Source organism: Capra hircus, chromosome 9 (genome assembly GCF_001704415.2).
Source record: "Capra hircus breed San Clemente chromosome 9, ASM170441v1, whole genome shotgun sequence".
In the NCBI taxonomy this organism is placed as follows: domain Eukaryota; kingdom Metazoa; phylum Chordata; class Mammalia; order Artiodactyla; family Bovidae; genus Capra; species Capra hircus.
This window is the reverse complement of record NC_030816.1, coordinates 72,608,326-72,630,491: the sequence shown is the minus strand read 5'-3', so window position 1 is coordinate 72,630,491 and position 22,166 is coordinate 72,608,326. Positions and strand designations below refer to the sequence as shown.

General features: G+C 42.1%; 1 protein-coding gene across 3 annotated transcripts in view; it reads right to left on the bottom strand.

Moving 5' to 3' along the window:
- The window catches only part of SASH1 (SAM and SH3 domain containing 1), a 346,563-nt gene that overhangs the window by 192,691 nt on the left and 131,706 nt on the right, over positions 1–22,166 (bottom strand). Inside the window, exon 1 of one of the 3 annotated variants that reach the window (XM_018053321.1) lies at positions 3,683–3,740. The exons of 1 other annotated variant lie outside the window; for it this stretch is intronic. Coding sequence is in view for 1 of the 2 variants with exons in the window: in XM_018053322.1 (XP_017908811.1) it covers positions 716–844 (129 nt within the window). In the remaining variant the exon portion in view is untranslated. Of the gene's footprint in view, positions 1–715; positions 1,206–3,682; positions 3,741–22,166 lie in introns of those variants that run through there. One more of the 3 variants, XM_018053322.1, reaches the window with a different exon arrangement.

Sequence of the window (22,166 nt, the reverse complement as noted above, 5' to 3'; positions counted from 1 at the left end):
TCTACCTGCCTCTCTACAGTGCCATCAAAGCAAATCTACTAACTCCTCAAGGCATGGAACCCTGAACAAGTTAAAGCTTCATCTTCCATGCCTAAAAACTATTTTTCAGAAATTATGCCAAATCCAGGGGCGGGTTTAGTTACTGGGCATTTCAAAATACATGACAATACAGATTTAGCAAAATAAGCCCTATTGTTTTTAGCCCCAAACACATAACAAATCTCCTGTAATTCTACAAACTGAAAACTGCAGAGTATGTTAGTTAACTTGTTGTGGTTCTGAGCAAGGAGGTAATTGTTTTCCTCTCCTGCTCAGACAACAAACGGTGCAGAGATAAACATCAGTAAAATCAGCCTCTTCCCAAATCCACAGCAGCCAAACACGGTTTATTTACATCCAGTCTTTGAAAGACTCTTCCTCTGTCTTTTTCCACTCCAACTTCTCAGCAGGTGTCCCAGATTACAGTGCAACACCACACCCGATTGTTTAAAACATCTATCTTTGATGTGATCTGTGGCTGGTTATTTTTTAATTAGGTTTTTGAAAGCTTAAACCTTGAGGATTTAACCCCTTAAGAACTAGAGCCGGAGAAGGAAGACCCCCAAGGGGTGGGCTGGCCGAGTCGGCGAGCGCGCAGGAACGCGAGGTCCCCTAGAGGCTGCCCTGCTCCGGGGGGACCCACGACCCGCCCACCCCCCGCCTCCAGGTAACTCACCAGGATGCCCATCACGTCGGTCCAGAGCCGGGAGAACGCCTCGGACATGCCCGCGCCCACCTCGGGCTCCGAAGCGGGCTCGGGCTCCGGCTCAGGCGCCGCGCCGGTGGCTCCCGCGTCTTGCTCCATGGCCGGGTCCCCGGGGCGCCCTGGCCCCGCAGCCGCGCGCGCCCGGCCCCGGGAGCCGGTCCCCGCCCGCCGCGTCACCACCGAGCCGCGCCCCCGCGCCGCATCCCCTGCGGCCCCGGCCTCCGACCCGGCGGGGCCCCCCGGGGCAGGCGGCCGCTCCTCGGCTCTAGGTGGCTGCGGGCCGCGCGACTGACAAGTCCGGAAACTTTCCCAGCCCGGGCTCGGCTCGGCGGCGGGGCAGCAGGAGGCAAAGTTCGCACCACTGAGTTTACCCGCGGGGAACTCTGGCGGCCCCAGCAGCGATGCACGCCGCTGCAAAGGCGTCTCTTCCTGCGGCCTGGACCGACCAACTGGGCACGCGACTCAGTGCTTCCAGTACGTCTGGGCAGAGCCCCGCCGGGTGACCGAGCTGCCTCGGGAACTTGGAGGGAACTCCCCGGCCCCCTCTCTTCAAAATGAGCTCTTCCAGCTCCACATGACTCTCTCCCCTCGACGCTAAAGAAAGCGTTTAGCAACAAAAGGTGCTCTGATGTCAGGCTCTTTGCATGGAAATGAGCCACAGACAGGAGAACAAATCGCCTGTTGAAAGAGCGGCCGCCTGCAGCCTCCCGCCTGCACAAGTTTCCAATCACGCCATTCACCGACACAGTCTTGGCCCCAGAAACTCGAGAAAGTTAATCTTTAAGCGAGTCCTACCCAAAAGAGTTCCCAAGCAGTTAGTGTCACAACGCACACCTCGCCCCTCCCGAAGTCAAGCGACCTCAGGAATTACAACTCTCTGCCTCTGGCAGCCGAGACTTGGAAAAAACAAGTGTGAAAGCTTGGGCACGAGCCATTGTTTGGGTCGTGTTTATTATGTTTATTACGAGTGGGGACATTTTGGTTCCCGGGTGCCGGCAATGCCCTGCATTGCTAGGGGTTTCAGCGCTTAAGGGGAAATGCGCCTTGAGTTTTAATGGTTTCTTTAATGTAAGGACCGGCGTGGGGTGGGCGAGTGGGGAGGCGGATTTTCAAAAGGAAGTGCTATGGTTGTAACCAGTAAGCCAGCACACTTGGGGCCCTGTGTGTGTTTTTCTAAGGACAAAACCCATGACGGATTTATTTTATGAGGGAAATAGCCCTATAGAGGTGTTTCTCCTTTTGTGATTGTTTCTTTAAAAACCACTCAACTTTCCCTGGGAGATGACGATCCACACTGGATTGGGTGATTGATTACTTTGTGAAGCAGTTCAGCAACCACAAGGAACCGCCTCTCTGTTAAAGGACTGCTTCAAAAACCCAAGTGAGATGGCCCTCGAAGAGAGTCCTCCCTGGGGAACCTCCCTGGTGTGGTTTTTTTTTTTTTTTTCTTCTGGGTCCACATAAAAAGAGAGGCAAAAGAGCAAGTCCTTGAAATCCCTTCCCTCGAGCATTAATCACCAAAATCCAATAAATGAAGAGCCCTTAGAGGAAAGTTCAAAATTGGAAGAAAAAAAATTTTCCAAAGGTAATTAAATTTATAAGCATAATCCCCGATGACAATATTTTTGAAAGGAAAGAAAAGGAATGAGAAAGCTCTCCCTTGATCATCAGAAGGCATTGTGCTGAAGTGGAATGCTGGGCGCAGAGTCAGTATGACCTGGCCTAGTGCTTTCCTGGGTTGATGCTGGTGCCAGGTGTGTGTTCTAAAATTCTGGGAATCCAAATAAATTCATTAAAGCAGTGCTGGGCTTTTTAAAATTATCGTCATCATCATCATCACCATCACCTCTATAAAGACATGAAAATAAGTAAATGATGAAAAAAGGTAAAATAACCGTTGAGTTGATTTTACGTACATTTAAGAATTTCAGTGTACTAGCCATGTGGTACCTTAGTGGGCTTCCCTAGTGACTTCCCTGGTTAAGAATCCACCTGCCAATGCAGGAGACTGGGGTTCGATCCCTGGGTCAGGAAGATCCCCTGATGTAGGAAATGGCTACCTACTCCAGTATTCTTGCCTGGGAAATTCCATAAACAGAGGAGCCTGGTGGGCTACAGTCCATGTGGTTGCAGAGTCAGACATGACTTAGCGACTAAACAACAGCAACATCTTACTCAGTCCAAGAAAATACAAAGAACAGTGCTGCTTCTACTGGGGCTGTATAAACACATTATGGCAAAGGACCGAGCATGAACCAAACAAGAAGGATGGTGGGAGCATCAGTCTCCATTGCCAAGCATGAGTCTTTCTTCCTGACTCATCAGAGGACCTGAAGGCAAAGCAATGAACTTTTCTGCATTTCTATTTCCCCATCCTAGATGAAGCAAGGCCACATTAATTGCCACCTACCTCCTCAGAGGTGATATTACATTTCAGGGTCATCTAAAGATAAGGTACTATTTAGCAACAATACAAACATTTCTCAATATAATTAAATCTTAGCCATCATTTTGGCAATCAGAGAATCAAGCTACCCTAGATATTTGAGGTCCTTTTCCTGGGGCTGCCTAATAAATGGATAAGGAAATAAATAATACATTTGAGGAGGAATGTTGGTACCTATAATTTTGCTGTCTGTGCATAAATATGAAATTCTGAGCAGTCATTTTTCTTCTTATAGAACACAATTTTTTTGACATTTGAAAAATGAAGCTGAACCTTTTCACAGATCAGCTTCATGAAGCTTCTACTCAAAATGATTCTGATTACTTCTCCCAAATTGAGCCTTTTCTCCGCAGTCAATTCTTCCAAAAAAATTCTTCAAGGGCTTTTTAACAAAATATAAAGAATAATCAGCAATATCATGATCATGATCATACTATTTCAGAGTCCCCTAGGGTACCATTCACAAAGAGCTTTTTATAATAGAATTATACCTCCGCGAGGGTGGAAAAGGGCCTTTAAGATGATCTGGATCAAATCCCTCATATTGAAGATGAAGAAATGGGCTCTGGAGAACTTGAATGATCACTGCAAGTGAACAAAGGGACAGGAGCACTCAAAGTCAGATGACTTCAGTACCTTTAAAAATTCTTTCATCTACACTGTGATGTATTTGATTCCCACAAAGCTCTGTAAGGTGGGCAAGTGTAGATTCACCATTAAAGATGTGATATGGAAAGCATCCACCGACTCAATGGACATGAGTTTGAGCAGGCTCTAGGAGTTGCTGGTGGACAGGGAAGCCTGGCGTGCTGCAGTTCATGGGGTGGCAAAGGGTTGGGCACAACTGAGTGACTGAACTGAACTCATAGGAATCCTTTTGTCTTTCCATCAAGGCTCTCCCTCATCCAACTCACTGGAATTGTCACAACACTGGTAAGTGAATTCCAAGGACAGAAAGGGATCTAGAAGAGGATTTTCTAGACATCTAGTAGAGACCCAAAAGTGGACTGAAATCAGTTCTCTGTGTTCTGATAAACGTTTATTGCAATGAACTATTAGAATGCATTGAATGAAAGTACATACTGGAAATACACCTATCTCAATAAGTGTTATTTCTTGGAAAGTTAGACTCAGTTGTTTAGTCACTAAGTCGTGTCTGACTCTTTTGCAACCCTATGGACTGTAGCTCGCCAGGTATCTCTGTCCATGGGATTTTCCAGGCAAGAACATTGCCATTTCCTTCTCCAGGTGAACTTCCCAACCCAGGGATCAAATCTGAGTCTCCTGCATTGTCAGACGGATTCTTTCTCACTGAGCCACTTGGGAAGCCCAAATCTTAGTCATACAGCTGCACAATACATGGAGCACAGAAGTCCACACATACACACATACACATATAAATGCACATATTGGATTGCTTTGTGAAAAAGTAGTTCTGACTATGTGGCAGGATTACAAATTTAAAAGCCAGTAGTCTAGAAGTTACAAGATGTTGCCTGCAGCCTATTTAGGACATCTTTTTTTTTTTTTCATGATTTTGATGTGGATCCTCAACTAGCAACTGTTTAAAATTTATTTCTGTGTATTTATTGGCTGTGCTGGGCAGGCTTTCTCTATTTGCAGCAAGTGGGGGCTACTCTCTTGCTGTGCTTAGGTTTCTCATTGCAGTGGCTTCTCTTGTTGCAGAGCGCACGCTCTAGGTGCATCGGCTTCCACAGTTTCGACATACGGTCTTAGTTGCCCTGCAGAGTGTGGGATCTTCTCGGGCCAGAGATCAACCCCATGTTCCCTGCAATGGCAGGCAGATTCTTAACCACTGGGCCACCAGGGATGCCCTCGGACATGATGCCTGGCAGTGAAGGTCGAGTTTGGCAGCAGCACAAATATAATGGATTCAGGGCAGAGTTGTATTTGAATTTCACTCAGGTTTCTATAAGATATTGGGCAAGTTCTTTATCTCATTTGTAGAGTGGGAGAATTCAGCTATTTAATACAGTAGCTATGAGGTTGTGTGTGAATGTGCAGGTAGTAACTCTATGAATTAGAACTTTTTCTCTCTTTTCCCTCCTTTTGCCCTCCACCTACCCACTCATACCATGAGGTTTATATCTATAAAATGCCCTCGTCCATACCTGTCTGTTGGATCACATTATAAAAATGCTAGGTTTTCTAGTACATGCAAAACAGAATTCCTAGCCCTGGAGTGTGGCTGCTGAGTAAAAGGTCTGGGAGACAGAGTGGAGTGATAAGGACCATTCAATTTTGAAAGTAAAAGTAGTAATAACAGCAATACCAATGTTATTTATTGCAAATCAACTTTATGTCAAGTGATTGACATTTTTTAAATAGTTTATTTAAACTTTAAATAGAATTTATGACTTCTCACTACAATCTGTCCATCCCACCCTGCTCACATCCCATTACATCCATCCACTGGTTCAAGCTACCAACCTCAGAGACATGACTGATTCCTTCCCACCTCACCATCACTCCCTTCTAACCATGAACAAGCCCTGTGGACCCTACTTCCTAAATATATGCCAAGTTCATCCACTTCCCTCTTTCTCCACTACCACCTTAGTTCATACTAGCTCCATCTTTTAGACTACTTTATTTGGATCAATGCTTCTCAAAGTGTGGACTCAAGAAGAAAAGTATTAGCATAACCTAATTTGTTGGAAATGCAAATTTCTAGGCCCCAGCCCCCAAGTCTACAGAGTCAGACACAGTGATCAGCAGTTTAACAAGCCCCTCCAGGTGACTGTGATATCTACACAAACTTGAGAGTCTCTAGGAACTTGGGACTGTCAGAATAAGGAAAGGAACACATTGCCAAGGGAATGCCAAAGGAAGGTAAAGTTTAAAATATAATCTATTGAAAAACTAAACCAGTGAATGGCTTTTAAAATTAATTGGTAAAAGAAACCATCATGAGATATGTGAATGGAGTTCCCCAAATCAGATACTCAGAGACATTTAAGGACACACAATAAAATGTTAAATGTATTTATTGGAATAAACTGTATTATCCATAAGAATAGCACATGTTCTAGGAACACAGCTTCATTCAAACCTTGTTATTTTTTATTTCATTGTTATAATTTTTTTTTTTTTTTAACTTTTCAGCCATGCTACAAGGCATGCAGGATCTTAGTTCCCTGGCTGTGGATTGAACCCATGGCCTCTGCAATGGAAGCATGGAGTCTTAACCACTGGACTGCCAGGGAAGTCCCCAAATACTTGTTACTTTTTAAAGGTAACACATTTTCTACAGAAAAAAACAAACAAACAAACGTGAGATTAAGCAGATGTTAAATCCAAAAGATTATAAATAGTCTAATTAACATTTTTACCATACTGCCTTCTGAAATTGATCTATGAAAATAGATAAGCTCATTTACTTTTTGCCTAAGGTCAGCAATGCTCTCTGGCATTCCAACCCTGGGCATTCCACAATGCCTCAGGAGGTGGGGGGGACTAACTTCAAGGAAATACTAAAATGCCAAAACATTTTTCCGCTTAACAATCGCAAACACATTTTTTCCACAACTACCTTAAAAGTGAGCTAAATCTCTGCTAAAGCATTACCTGTTTAAAAGTCTTCATCTTGGAGTATTTGGTAAGAGAGATGGAGAAAAGAACCAAGAGCAAACTAAAAAGAAAAAACCAAGTGAAGACAGCCCAAACAGGCTGTGGAGAGAAGGTAAATAAACAAAATGATGATTCAGAGCTATAAATACTTTTCTCTGAAATCTCTTCTCCCACTCTGATAAGCAAGGTTACCAGCCTAGCCAGTTAGGTTTTCCTCTGTGTTGATGCTCTGTAAACACCACAGTTTTGCCTGGAAATTATTCCTCCAGACAGACAATGTGACCGATATTTCAGTTTGCATAGTTGGGTCAGATAAGATGATTTGTAAAGCCATTTTTAATTCTGAAACACGAGGATTCTGAACTATTCAGTAATACATATTATAGACAAGAAATAAAAGGCTCTGAGTGGGCTGGTTCTGGTGTGTGTCTTTTAGTGGCTCATTCATGTCTGACTGTTTGTGATCCCACAGACTGTAGCCCGCCAGGCTTCTCTGTCCATGGAATTCTCCAGGCAAGAATACTGGAATGGGTAGCCATTCACTTCTCCAGGGGATCTTCCCGACCCAGGTATCAAACCTGGGTCTCCTGCATTGCAGGCAAATTCTTTACCATCTGAGCTACCAGTGAAGCCCTTCCAACACTGAATTCACAATATTTAAGGCAAAGAATCCAAAGACTTCAACACACCATGAAACAACTTCTGAATTAACACGGGAGCAGTATCTCCTGTGGAGAGCTGTGAGATTCTCTGAGAGCTACCTGACACTGAAAAGCAGAAAAAAAGGAAGCATGGAGAGCGAATGGTCTGTAGAATCATACTCCCTGCTATTTATTAACTTAGGAGAGTGTAAGACAGAAAAAAAAAAAGGAATGTGTTAATAAGGGACCAGAGACTGTTAAATATTTCCAAATTATGCAAGGAAAGTCTTAAAAAGCCAAGCTGGGAAGTATCATCCACCAAACAAATTGCTTCATCAGTCTTGTGTATTTTATAAACTTTACCCAAAGCCTACTTGGCTGTCTCTATTGCCTAAACGTGGTCATGAAAAATATTTTTTTATTCCCCATTACTTTCAAAGGCTCCAATTAAGACTATGGCTCTGCTTCTTTGAAGTAATGTTATAGACATAGAACAAAAGATGCTCACTCACAAAATCAATCCCAGAAACCACAGAAAACTATTATAAATCTTATCCAGAATTGAAGTATTATCCAGAATACTCTGGTTGAACAACAATAAATATTAATTTATGATTAATGATATTTGCATATGACTATTAACAAAGGAGGGGGATGTTGAGCTGAGTATAGCATTCTGGAAAAAGTATGCGCTGACTCATTAAAACAAAGGAAAGTGTTATTATCCTTTTTTACTACTCCTTTTTTTTTTTTAAGAGTCATATATTTACTATATAAATTACTTGAAGAAGAACCATGAGTCTTAGATGCATTGCCCAGCCTGATGGTAACTGTATACAGACTGGCTTTCTTCTGTTCTATGTCTTTCATGGAGGAGGCAGTATTTTGGATTACGAGGAGCAAGGTTTTTATACTCCTAAAATGTTATATGTTGGCTGTTTTAAAGGGAAACTCGTATTCTTGCTTCTAAAGAAATAAAGACAGGAAAGAAAGAAGGGACAAAGAGAGAGAGAGAGACTGTCTTAACTTTCCCTTTAGCTGTAAATTTATCATTTTAGAATCTCAGAAGCATAGCTTCCTTCTCACACAGTCTAACTCCCTTCCTTTCCATGTATAGGAAGTTTTTCAGTCTCTCCTCAGTCATTCAAAGCCATTTTCCTCTTCTGGGTACTTTCTTTCAAACTGCATTTCCTGTGAAACATACAGGGGCACCCACGCATGCGCGCACACGCATACACAAAGGCCCAGTTATCTCAGTTTTCTTTTCTGAGCTGCCTTATACAATTGAAGATAAAAATAAATGAACTTGGTGAAGAGCTCATCAGAAGAGGTGGCGCCATGAGAAAGTCTCAATGAGCTTCTCACATAGAGAGAAGGTTGAGTGCCGGGACACGGGTGTCACGGCTATTTCCTTAAATAGTGCTTCGGTCAAGTTTAGTGAAACGATTCCCTGTCTTGGGAAGCACGTTACACGCTCTGTTCCTGTGGTGAGGGCTGGCTGGAATGAGGATTGAAATCTAAGAGAAATATTAATATGGTAAGCAGGCACTAGAATTTAGCACCATTTCCCTCTCAGGGAACACAAATATTTTTAAAGGAACAAATAAGTGGATTGCCTAGACATAAATTTTTCCTTTGCCTTACAAATGAAACAACTAGGTTCTAGCTTCTCTTTATCTAATGAATGTTCTCAAAAATCAGATGATGTTGATTCCAATTGCAAAGAGACACAACAAAGGCCCCTTGTTCTAGAAATGAGGTCATTTGGACAGTCTATCCATTAAGAAAAAGCCTATTTTGCTTTCAGAGGTCACCTATTGGGGCAGGAAATCCATCTTTCAGCCAGTGAACTAACATCTGGCCTAAGTCTTCTGGGCTGAAATGTCAATTTCCTGGTCTAAATGGAACACACATGAAAGGAAAAGAGATGAAAATACAATTTTTTTCCTTTTTTTTTTTTTTTAAGCCATGCTGTGAGGCTTGCAGGATCTTAGTTCCCTGGCCAAGGACTGAACCCAGGGCCATGGTAGTTAAAGTGCCAAGTCCTAACCAGTAGACTACCAGGGACTTCCCAAAATTTTTCCCCCCAAAAGTTACTCTTTAGTGATTAAGATGAAAAAAATAAAAACAGTAAAATACTCGTGTGAAAATTTTATTTCTTTCTCTAATTACTACTGAAAGGTAAAGTTAAGAGGCTAGGGATTAGTGATTGCGAAGGGACAAGTCAGTCATTCAATCCTACTCTCATAAATAAACCTACTTTAGAAAGACTAGTTACGGTTCATGATGGCTCATCCCCAGCTGGCCCAGATTTGCTTTTGTACTATGAGGAGTGGAAGTAGGGGGAAAGTTTACTAACTAAATTAACAGGATAAAAATTTAAAAAGAGAAAGTGGGACTTTCCTGGTTTCCCAGTGGTTAGGACTGTGCTTTCAATGCATGAGGCATGGCTTCGATCCTCGGTGGGAACTATGACCCCACATGCTGCTTGGCCGTACCAAAAAAAACAAAAATCAAAAAAAAGGAGAGAAACAAAGAATGCTTAATCAACATACAAAAACCAGTCTTTTAAAGCTGATTAAAAGTACCATAAGGGCTTCCCCGGTGGCTCAGTGGTGAAGAATCCGCCTGCAATGCAGGAGACATGGGTTCACTCCCTAGGTTGGAAAGATCCCCTGGAGGAGGGCATGGCAACCTACTCCAGTATTCTTTCCTGGAGAATCCCATGGACTGAGAAGCCTGGTGGGCTACGGTCTATGGGGTCGAAAAGCGTCAGACATGACTGAAGTGACTGGACATGTTGGCACTCAGAAGTGCCACAAAACATTTCATGTGTGATTCTTCTAAATAAGTCACCCACATCTTTGATAATATTCCGTAATTTCAACTAGTCTTTCTTCTATGTGTTCAAATCAGAGTGATTTTGGTCCTTCGTTCGTTTATTCATCAGGCAATAAATATTGATTGAGTTCCGGTCACATATGACATCATATTAGGTATTGAAAAAGGATAACCCTGGTTCTCAGGAGCATCTAATCAGGAGTGTAAAATCATTATTTTGTTGAAATTAATTTGTTAAACTGTCCTATTTAATTTATAATTAATGGCAATATGGAGTCTAGAAGAGGGTGCAAATTGAGAAAACACAACTTTTCAAGTCATCCTACTAATTTAAGCAAGAAGCTAACAGCATTAACAATGGGGACACTTAGCTCATGTTCCTGCCTGATCCTACACTGCTTTCCAGCTTGATTTTCTGTTGTGATCCAACACAGAGTTATTCTGGAAGGCTCTTATCTACTTTGCCCCACATTCTGAATTTCCCATTTTATGCTTCTCCGTTTTGTTCAGTCTGTTCACTTTTCCTGAAATACTCCTGCTTTCTCCCTCCAGCTTTGTTGAGATACAATTGATTTATTGTGTAAGTTTAAGGTGTACAACGTGTTCGTTTGTTACACTTATATATTGTAAAATGGTTACCACCACGCTGTTAACACCTTTATGACCAGTCATATCAGATAATTACCATCTTTTTGTGGTGAGAACTATAAGATCTACTCTCTTAGCAACTTTTAAGTATATAATACAGTAGTATATTCCAGGTTTCTCTGGTGTATGTAATACAGGACTATAAAACATTAATCACCATGCTGTGTATTGGATTCCCAGAACTTATAACTGGAAGTTTGTACCCAACGGTCAATATCTTCCCAGTTCCTCCACTCCTAGCCCCTGGGAACCACCATTCTACTCTCTGCTTCTATGAGTTTGTCTCTCTTTGATACCACATGTAGGTGGTATCATGGCTTCCTGGGTGGCTCAGTGGTAAGGAATTGCCTGCAATGCAGTAGTCACAGGAGGCACGGGTTTGATCCCTGGGTGGGAAAGATTCCCTGGAGGGAGGGCATGGTAAGCCACTCCAGCATTCTTGACTGGAGAATCCCATGGATAGAGGAGCCTGGTGAGTTACAGTCCATGGAGTCACAAAGAGTCGGATATGACTGAAGCGACTTAGCGCAAACATGCACATCAGTGGTATCATATAGTATTCATTTTTCTCTGTTTGACTTCTTTCACTTAGTATAAGGCTCTCAAAGTTCATCCGTATTGTCACAAATGGTAGGATTTCCTTCTTTCTCATGGCTGAATAATATTGGATATATATATATATAAAACACATCTTCTTTATCCATTCATCTATTGATAATTTGGTTATTTCCGTATCTTGCTTATTGTGAATAATACTTCAAGGAACATGGGAGTGCAGATATTTCTTTGAGATTCTTTTTCATTCCCTTTGAATATATACCCAGAAGCAGAAATGCTGGATCATATGGTAGTCCTATTTTTAACTTTTTTGAGGAAACTTCATCCTGTTTTCCATAGTGACTACACGATTTATGTTCTCATCTACAGTTCACAAATGTTTCTTTTTCTCAGGTATCCTTATTTTCTGAAAGGGTGTAGGTCGTTATGAGGAGTAGCAAAGAATGAAATCTACTGGTGTAAACGAGATTGTAAAACCGAGAAAGACAGAACTTGGGGAATACCAGCATTCAAGAGAACAACATGGGGACTTCCCTGGGAGTCAGTGACTAAGACTGGATGCTCCCAATGCAGGGGACCCAGGTTCAGTCTGGTCAGGGAACTAGATCCCATGTGCTGGAACTAAGAGCTGGTGCAGCCAAGTAAGTGAATTAATAAAATTTTAAAAAAGAGAGAGAGAACAAGATGGGGTCATGACATAATGTCTGAGTGAGAGTAGTCCCAGGGGCAGAGAATCATGATGGCATGATGTCAAGGGAGCTGAGGATTATAGGAAGGAGGGTGGGATCAATGCCTAACATTAGCAATGTCTAACATTATGGAAAAGTCAACAGCGAGCATATCAACTGAGCGTTCATTCTGGGGGTCACTGGTAACTCTACTTAGCCAGTGCAATTTCATCATAGTGGAAGGAGCAAAAACCAGATTGGAGAGGAGTGAGGAAATGATGGGAGAAAAGTGGGTGAAGAAAGATGATAGAAGGGATCACAGGTTTGAAGAAATGTTTTTAAGCATGTGAAAGATTTGAGCAAATTTTTAAGGCAAGCAGAAAAGGAGTAGTAAAGGAGAAGAGATTGGAAATTTAAGAGAAGGTGAAGTGAAGTGAAAGTCGCTCAGTCGTGTCTGACTCTTTTCAACCCAATGGAGTGTACGGTCCATGGAATTCTCCAGGCCAGAATACTGGAGTGGGTAGCCTTTCCCTTCTCCAGGGGGTCTTTCCAACCCAGGGATCGAACCCAGGTCTCCCACGTTGCAGGCAGATTCTTTACCAGCTGAGACACAAGGGAAGCCCTTAAGAGAAGAGAGTACTAGAAAAAGATCCCAGAGGAGATGATGGTGATGATAATAATAATTTACATTTTTGAGAAATTATTGTTGGCAGGTTTCTCTCATCCAGTGCTGAACAGAGTACCCCTTTACTATTAACACATGTTTCCTACTCAGTAATACAATATACAATATGCAGATCAGGAAGCAACAGTTAGAACTGGACATGGAACAGCAGACTGGTTCCAAATAGGAAAAGGAGTCCATCAAGGCTGTATATAGTCACCCTGCTTATTTAACTTCTATGCAGAGTACATCATGAGAAATGCTAGGCTGGAAGAAACACAAGTTGGAATCAAGATTGCCAGGAGAAATATCAATAACCTCAGATATGCAGATGACACCACCTTTATGGCAGAAAGTGAAGAGGAACTAAAAAGCCTCTTGATGAAAGTGAAAGAGGAGAGTGAAAAAGTTGGCTTAAAGCTCAACATTCAGAAAACTAAGATCATGGCATCTTGTCCCATCACTTCATAGAAAATAGATGGGGAAACGTGGGAACAGTGTCAGACTTTTTTTTTTTTTGGCTCCAAAATCACTGCAGATGGTGATTGCAGCCATGAAATTAAAAGACACTTACTCCTTGGAAGGAAAGTTATGACCAACCTAGATAGCATATTGAAAAGCAGAGACATTACTTTGCCAACAAAGGTCTCTCTAGTCAAGGCTATGGTCCGCTGGTCATGTATGGATGTGAGAGTTGGGCTGTGAAGAAAGCTGAGCATGGAAGAATTGATGGTTTTGAACGGTGGTGTTGGAGAAGACTCTTGAGAGTCCCTTGGACTGCAAGGAGATCCAACCAGTCCATTCTAAAGGAGATCGGTCCTGGGTGTTCATTGGAAGGACTGGTGTTGAAGCTGAAACTCCAATACTTTGGCCATCTCATGCGAAGAGTTGACTCATTGGGAAAGACTCTGATGTTGGGACGGATTGGGGGCAGGAGGAGAAGGGGACAAGAGAGGATGAGATGGCTGGATGGCGTCACCGACTTACTTGATGGATATGAGTTTGAGTGAACTCCGGGAGTTGGTGATGGACAGGGAGGCCTGGCATGCTGTGATTCATGGGGTCGCAAAGAGTCAGACACAAACTGAGCAACTGAACTGAACTGAATACAATACAGTTGATCAGATATAAGCATTCTAAGAAAGAATCGCATCCCAGTCACATTTTACCAATGCTAGACCCAGATCATCTTCAATGAATTTTAGGATTTTCACAAATCCTCATTCATACATTTCAGATATTTCAGGTCAATAAGTGTTTACTGAGTGTCTGTCCTGTACTAAGGGCTTCGCAGGTGGCTCAGTGGTAAAGAATCTGCCTGCCAAGCAAGAGATGCAGGTTAGATCCTGGGGTCAGGAAGATCCCCTGGAGAAGGAAATGGCAATCCACTCCAATATTCTTGCCTGGAAAATCCCATAGACAGAGGAGTCTGGCGGGCTACAGTCCACAGGGGCAGAGAGAGTCAGACGTGACAGCGAGTCAACAACAAATTCTGTACTAAGCATTGGGAAGTATGAAACGTCACAGATTCAGGCCTTGATGAACTTAGTCTACTGAAGGAAATGGACACATAAATATTCTCAATGCAGTCAGACAAAAGAATCCACAGGCCATTTATGAACTGAGACACTGGGTCATGGCAGCCTAGAGACATCGTGGGAGCCTTCCTATAAGCGGTTTCATCTGAGTTAACATAGTCTTGAAGGAAAGGTTGAAATTAACCAGTCAGATGGAGGCTGAGCTGGTTTCAGAGAACAACAGGAACAAAAAGCACAAAGACATACAATAACATTATGTGTCAGTGAAACTTGAAGCTTTCTGTTTTTAAAAAGTGCCAGTGAGGAAATGGCTAGATCCAAAGCTCAGAGAACAAGGTGGCCAGTCACATTGTGCCTTGTCTGCTGTCAACTAAGGTTAGTCTTAAGGCTCTGGGAGAGGGCATCGTCTGTATTTTAATGCTTCCTGATTTCCTTTCTGGGATGGTAGTCTTCATTTTGGGCTTCACTGGTGGGTCAGTGTAAAGAATCCATTTGCCAATGCAAGAGATGCAGGTTCCATCCCTGGGCTGGGAAGATCCTTTGGAGGAGGAAATGGCAGCCTACTCCAATATTCTTCCCTGGAAAATTCCATGGACAGAGCCTGGCAGACTACAGTCCATGGGGTGGCAAAAGAGTCACACAAAACCTAACAATGAAATAACAACAGCAATAACCTTCATTTTACTTGCCAAGGGCATCATATACCACTGAGAGTCCCTGGGCTTAATTGGCAATGCCACTACCTGCAGTAACAGAGTACATAGATGAACAGCCATGGACATGTCAGGGAGCGAGTAAAATTTGGAACACTTCACTCACGTGCAGGTCATACATGCCCAAAGGCATAATGATCCTCTCTTTTTCTTTCCAGTATTAGTATATGGGCCACCCCCTTGACATTTCCTAGCAGCAGTACCAATCAGCTTCACACAGAGGGGCTCGTCCTAAATCTCCCCACCAACTCTGTAATTTGAAGTGATTCACCATCTCCCTAGTTCTCGAGTCCTTAACTCTAAAATGAAGGGGGTAAAAAAAGATACTTGAAGTCTTTTCCATTTCTAATGGTCTGTATGACTATGAGTGAATGTTTTGGTATAGGGATTGTCTTAGGGAATAAGGAAGTAAAGAGAAGCTAAAAGTCTGGGGAGGAGGAAAATGGCTTTCCTGCTTAGTGGAAGGAATTTTTATAATGGGTGGGTCAAGCTGTCTGGAAGATACCCCTTATAAGAAATGGTTGATGCATGCATTCTTGATGAGAGCAGAGTGTGCCTCAATTCTGCATCTAGAAATCAAGCAGTATCTTCATGAAGGTGGCAATGGAATGTGACTGATATAAACAAAATTATAAATGTAAATGGCTACAAGATTGAGAAATTTGGCAGGATGCATCAAAATCCCATAAAAACATTCAATCTTCTGATCCAGTATTTAGATTCCTGGGAATCTATCCTGGAAAATTGTCAGAAGGGAATGAGAAGCTCTGTGCTCAGCTTATTGCTGCATTTTTAAAATAACATTTAAAATTTAGAAAGAAGCTTCACATTTCACAAGAGAAGAATGGTCAGATAAATAATGATGTTGAAGGAGTAATATTTGCTGATTAAAATATCAGCATAAAAAAATGTCAGTATAAAGGACATGTAACAGCATGAAAAAATACCCTCTGTATGAAAAATTTAACTCTGGGAAATGAGGAGTGCAGATGTACAAACATGAGATGAGACTCTACCAATATGTCAGTGTTTGCATTCTAGTAGAAGCTCAGTAAATACCTTTTGAGCAAATAAATAAACCAAGTGAAATGAAAACTGGCGATGTATTAGGATCTCAGGATATTGAATTAAATTATCACTGAAAAATTTTCTCTGTTATTGTTTTTTAATAATGATCAGAGTTAAAGGTAATGGAGGTTACTCATTTATTAAGTGTTTGTTGTGTATAGATTCGGTCCTATAGGTAACACATTCTATAATGCTATCTCTTCATTACCTTCTGAAACAAGCCTGTTATATTTTCACCTCCAGATTCAAGCCTTCATGGAACCAAGTTCAATGCCAGCCAGACTTGAATGAATGAATGAATGCATACCTCAGAGAATGAATGAATGCATATCTCCATGAATGAGTGGAGAGACTGAAGCACCAGATACTGGTGCTTTAAACCGCACAGTCTCTGGTGGGCTGTATGGCTAGGAATTCTCAGCACGCACTCAAAACTCCTAGACTTCGAGATTCTCCATGTAAATGACTTCAAGAACTGGAAAGACTGAGTTCCTGAAGCTGGGAGAGAAAGAGTTCTTTTCAAAAACCTTGTCTCCTTCAGTTACTTCTGATCATTCTTGAATGCCTCACTGTTGGACAATGGAATGTGCTGCAAAAACTTTACATGTTGTAGCTTTTCCAAAGAGCAATAGGAATGCACTATGGCAAATTTTTAAGGAATGGAACCTGAAGTGACCCAGCATCCAAAAAAAAAAAAAAAAAAAGCAAGCAGGAGCTGCTGGGAGTCACATTTTAAAAGGTTTTCTTGATATTTCCTCAAATCTCAATAATAACAAATATTCAGGAACCACCTCTTTTGATCCATCCATAGTGTTTAACTTTCCTGGTTTTGCAGGTTTGATTGTAAACATGGTGTCACAGATTAACAAGAGCTCTTTATTGGACAGAATTTTATCACTGGCTTGTGTGTGCCCATGTTCCACGGAACCCACTGGAATGGTTCATCTGATTCCAAAAGACGTATTTAACCTTTCATCAGCAACACAAGCAATTTCACCCTTGATTTTTCTTGGATACAGAGTCTACCTTCTTTACTATTCACCTTGAGCTTTTCCACAGAGAAACACTGTTTTTGAAGTTGCTCTGTGCCCTTGCTATTTCTCCTGATTCCTTCCCTTCCAGCTGATTCAGAGTAAAGCACGGGCAGCCAGGTGCCATGTCTGATCACCGTTACACTCCTCAAGGCACAAATGACAGTATTTTTAAGCACAGCAATCTCAGGGGTTTTACTTCAGTAGCTTGTGTGACATAAAGAGCCTCATTTGATCATTCACACATACATAGGCTCAAAATACACCCATCATTCTAGAAACCCTGACTGTGCCAGAGTCTGGCCATCTCAGTAAAGCGACAATAAATATTCCTTGCATCATCTCTACATATGGTGGCTGGTTTCTCCTGGAAATACTTGTAACTCATGAGGGAAAACCAGCAAAACATTTCATAAAACCATGGTGTTAAATGCCACTCACTTTCCTGGCCTATAAAATAAAATGTCTAACTTTCAGTGCCTATGAGGAGAAAAACTGAGAGTTCAGAAACTCAAGGTCCAGCATTTTCTGAGTGCTTTCTTCTCATCATAGATGCATCCTGGGCAAGCCAATTAATCTGGGCACCATGCCTCCAAGTGGGTTGTGTGCTGTTCCGTGTCACTAACAGCATGACATATCTATGCCCTGCACCCACTTAATTTGTCCCTGGCTGGAATACATGGACTTTTATTTGTGCTATTATCATCATATCCTGTCTAGACTGAAAACAGCTACAGAGCGGCTCCCTTCATAGTCACTGAATTAAAAATAAAGAGACCAGTCTGCCCCCTCCCATCACCTCTGCTGGGGATGCTGGTTGCTTTCCAATCAGTCTCTCCCATCGAAAAGGGGCAAAATGGAGGGAAGACCATGGAAGCTGCTTCCAACCAGTAAAATGTAAAATAAGAGCAAAACTTGACATTAAATAGTAAACACAGGGATCTGACTCTAGTAGTAGTATATTTTAAGTAAATCCCTTGGAAAAATAATGAAAGTTTTAAATCAAGCTAGGCAGCAGTAATATTCAGACTTTGTTTTGACTCTAGTTTGAAAACACTGATATGCCAGGAAGTCAGGGGACAGAAGGATGACTATTTTCTGAGCTATGAGTGGGGAAGAGTCTGGGGACCTCAGAACAAGGATTCTCGAAGGCAGAGATGTTCAGGGGTGTGGCCGGCTATTCTTATTCTGAGATTTTTGAGAGGTTAAGAAAGCTCCTACAACCAAGGTAAGAAAATCCTTTAAACTTAAAATATTTTGAGTTTATGTAACACCAATTAATCACTGGGGTAACTTGCATCAGAAACAAACCAACCTAATCTGTCCATTTAAGGATTCATCAAAGGATCTAAGATGGTGGTTGAGCACAAAGACTCTGACTACTCAAGCTCAACCTTTAAGAAGTATTCTCTAAGCCTCACCTTCTTCAGTTATAAAATCAAGTTAACGAAAGAGTCTGTGATACAGTGTTGATGAGAAGAACAAAGGAGATACATTGCAAAGAATGTGATGCTATGGGTGACATGTAGTAACGACCAATAAAATATATTATCTACTTTTATTATTATTATGTGGAAAAGCAGTCAAAACAATATCTGCTTGGCTTAAAGGAAGCACTGAATAAATGAGAATACTGGTTATTAAAACTGTATTTCAATTCTGTTCAATACTAATGATAAATAGTAGCCCACAGAATCCCTTGAATATTTGCAGATCATTAGCTGCTTTTAGAAAACCACCTACATGCTTTTCCATTAGTAGACTTGGGGCTCAGAAGAGATTGCTGCTGCTGCTAAGTCGCTAAGTTCTTCTAATTTGATCTTCATTTCCTTCCTCTTGAGCTAAGGACACAATTGGCTTCCCTGGTGGCTCAGTGGTAAAAAAAAAAATACACCTACCAGTGCAGGAGATGTTGGTTTGATCCCTGGTTCAGGAAGATCCCCTGGAAAGGGAAATGGCCACCCACTCCAGTATTCTTACCAGGGAAATCCTATTGACATAGGAGCCTGGCAGGCTACAGTCCATGGGGTCACAAAGAGTCAGACATGATTTAGTGACTAAACAAAGAAAACAACAGAATGATGTTGGGTGGAGAAGACAGAAGGAAAATCGATGGCATCGATTTCCAAAAGTGGTTTGAGGGTCTAACAGGAAAACGTATGCCATTGATTAGAGGGAAATGACCACAAATGTCTGAGAAATAACCCCTAGATTCAGGCACAAAATAATACACTCAGCCGGCTCTGTAAATTCCTCATTACCATATAAATTGTTTTCCAGGCTGATCTAATAGGATATGATTAATAATTGGAATTTGTTTTCTTCTAACAAGATGAATGACTGAAGGAAACCCATACAATTTAAAAGACCATTCCTAAACTGAGCCAGTAAGTGCTTTCTGCTTTGTTTTGTATAAACAAAAGTATTCTAATTAGTGGGCGAGGTCCTCACGGATGACGAATGAAGTATATGTGGCTGTAGTCCTGACATCGTATGTGTTCACTACAGGCAGTGGGGCTGCCTCTACTCACCATATGGCTTATGAAATGAGAATTGTAAAAATTATGGCTGCTCAGGGACAGAACTTCCAAATCTGTGTTATTTATCCTCTGATTAGAATACCTTGTCAGCGCCGAGGACCGCTTGAGCTGCTTCCCAGCCCTTTTCACTTCCTCTTTGGACCACTTCTGAGAAGCACAAGCTCATTTCTGGTATAAATTTAACGCAACCTGAATTGCTTATGAAAAGTTGGACAGGAAAACACAGAGCTTGTGCTAAAGGTAATTTTCAGACGAACAAGCTTTCCTTGTTCAAGTTGCCCAAAATTCAGAGCTATGCAAGGGGGAGGGAAGGATTGGCAAGTTAAGGGAAATAAAATCAGCAAAATAAGGCCTTTGATGACGAGTTAACACAATGTGTGCTAGCCAGTTGACACAATTACAGCTCCAGGTTCTTGGCCAGAAGGAACAGGTAGCGATTTCTAATTCCACTGCCCACCCTACGCCGGGCATGTAGCTGCACGCACACAGTCACCGAGGCCCTTGTCAATTAAAAGCAACATTAAAATGACATCCCATCTGCTCCACAAATGTCGCTGAGCTGGTGCCACCTGTTGAGGGGCTGTGGAGACAGTAGAAGGATAAAGAGTCTCGACACAGGTTTGTGTATTTATATACACAGAGAGCCGCTTCATTCAATGTCCTCCCTTGACTTCCACTCTCTACTCTTCCTTGCCAGAAATCTTTTGAATAGTTTGGCAGTGGAATTTTACACCCCAAAAGAGTGTTAGTTGTATTTAAATACCAAGCCTGGAGAATCACAGGACATTGCGAAACACAGACCATACCTCAAATAGGAGGAAAAAAAATGAACATGCTGTTATTCTTGAACCATCCTCCACATGCCTTCACCAACAAGCATGAAGAAAAATTGCAGCCAAGGGGTTTTAAATTGGGAGTTAAAGATGGATTTTCTCAATCAGAGTGAATCTAAGACACTAGGATGACGATGGAGACAACTGAAGCTCTTTTCCAAAGATCTGGACAGTAGAAAGTGTATCAGAATCACAGGGTCATGTCAGCTTACGTGAGCTTCTATCCAGCTCTGCTCATGGAATTTCCCTGTAATATCTAAGTCCAGCTTTAGGGTTTGGCTAAAACGGTGTCTCCTTTATCTGCCACTAATTCCCATGATCTTTTTCTCTTTTTGGAGGGGAGTGGGGAGGAAGAGTTCTGGTTATCATTCAAAGCGTGTCTCTTGGGACTTCCTTGGTGGTCTGGTGTCTAAGATATCATGCTTCCTCTGCAGGAGGCATGAGTTTGACCCCTGATGGGGGGACTAAGATCCAGCATGCTGCAGTACAGCCAAAAAGCAGAAAACAAAACAACAACAACAAAAAATAAGGTGTTTCACTCCTCAATCACTCCACACCTCACTGGATCTCTGTCTACTGACACTTTAGCTGTCCCTCAAGACATCATCAAATGCCACCTCCTTCAGGAAGGTTTTTTTTTTGGCATCCGGTCCCATCACTTCAGGAAAAAAAGATGGGGAAACAGTGGAAACAGTGTCAGACTTTATTTTTGGGGGCTCCAAAATCACTGCAGACAGTGACTGCAGCCATGAAATTAAAAGGCGCTTATTCCTTGGAAGAAAAGTTATGACCAACCTAGATAGCATATTCAAAAGCAGAGACGTTACTTTGCCAACAAAGGTCCATCTAGTCAAGGCTATGGTTTTTCCTGTGGTCATGTATGGATGTGAGAGTTGGACTGTGAAGAAAGCTGAGTGCTGAAGAATTGATGCTTTTGAACTGTGGTGTTGGGGAAGACTCTTGAGAGTCCCTTGTACTGCAAGGAGAGCCAACCAGTCCATTCTGAAGGAGATCAGCCCTGGGATTTCTTTGGAAGGAATGATGCTAAAGCTGAAACTCCAGTACTTTGGCCACCTCATGCGAAGAGTTAACGCATTGGAGAAGACCCTGATGCTGTCAGGGGTTGGGAGCAGGAGGAGAAGGGGACGACAGAGGATGAGATGGCTGGATGGCATCACTGACTCTATGGACGTGAGTCTGAGTGAACTCCAGGAGTTGGTAATGGACAGGGAGGCCTGGCGTGCTGCGATTCATGGGGTCGCAAAGAGTCGGACACGACTGAGCTACTGAACTGAACTGAACTGAACTGAACCATCTCCCCTTTAGGAGCCTCCTTCTTCTCCTCTATGATCCCAGAGAATTACCCTGCAAATCACACTCTTACAGCACCTAACACACTGCATTCCATTTTATTTTACTACTTTTTAAAGATTGTTTTTTTAAAAAATGTGAAGTATAATTGATGTATATAACATTATGTTAGTTTCAGGTGTACAACACAGAGATCTTAAAAATACATTATGAAATTATCCCCACAGCAATTTCAGTAAACAACACACAGCATTTTAGTTCTTAATTTGCTTCATTGTTTCTTCACTGTGAGCTCCCTGAGGGCAGGGGCTCCATGTTTTGTTTTGTTTT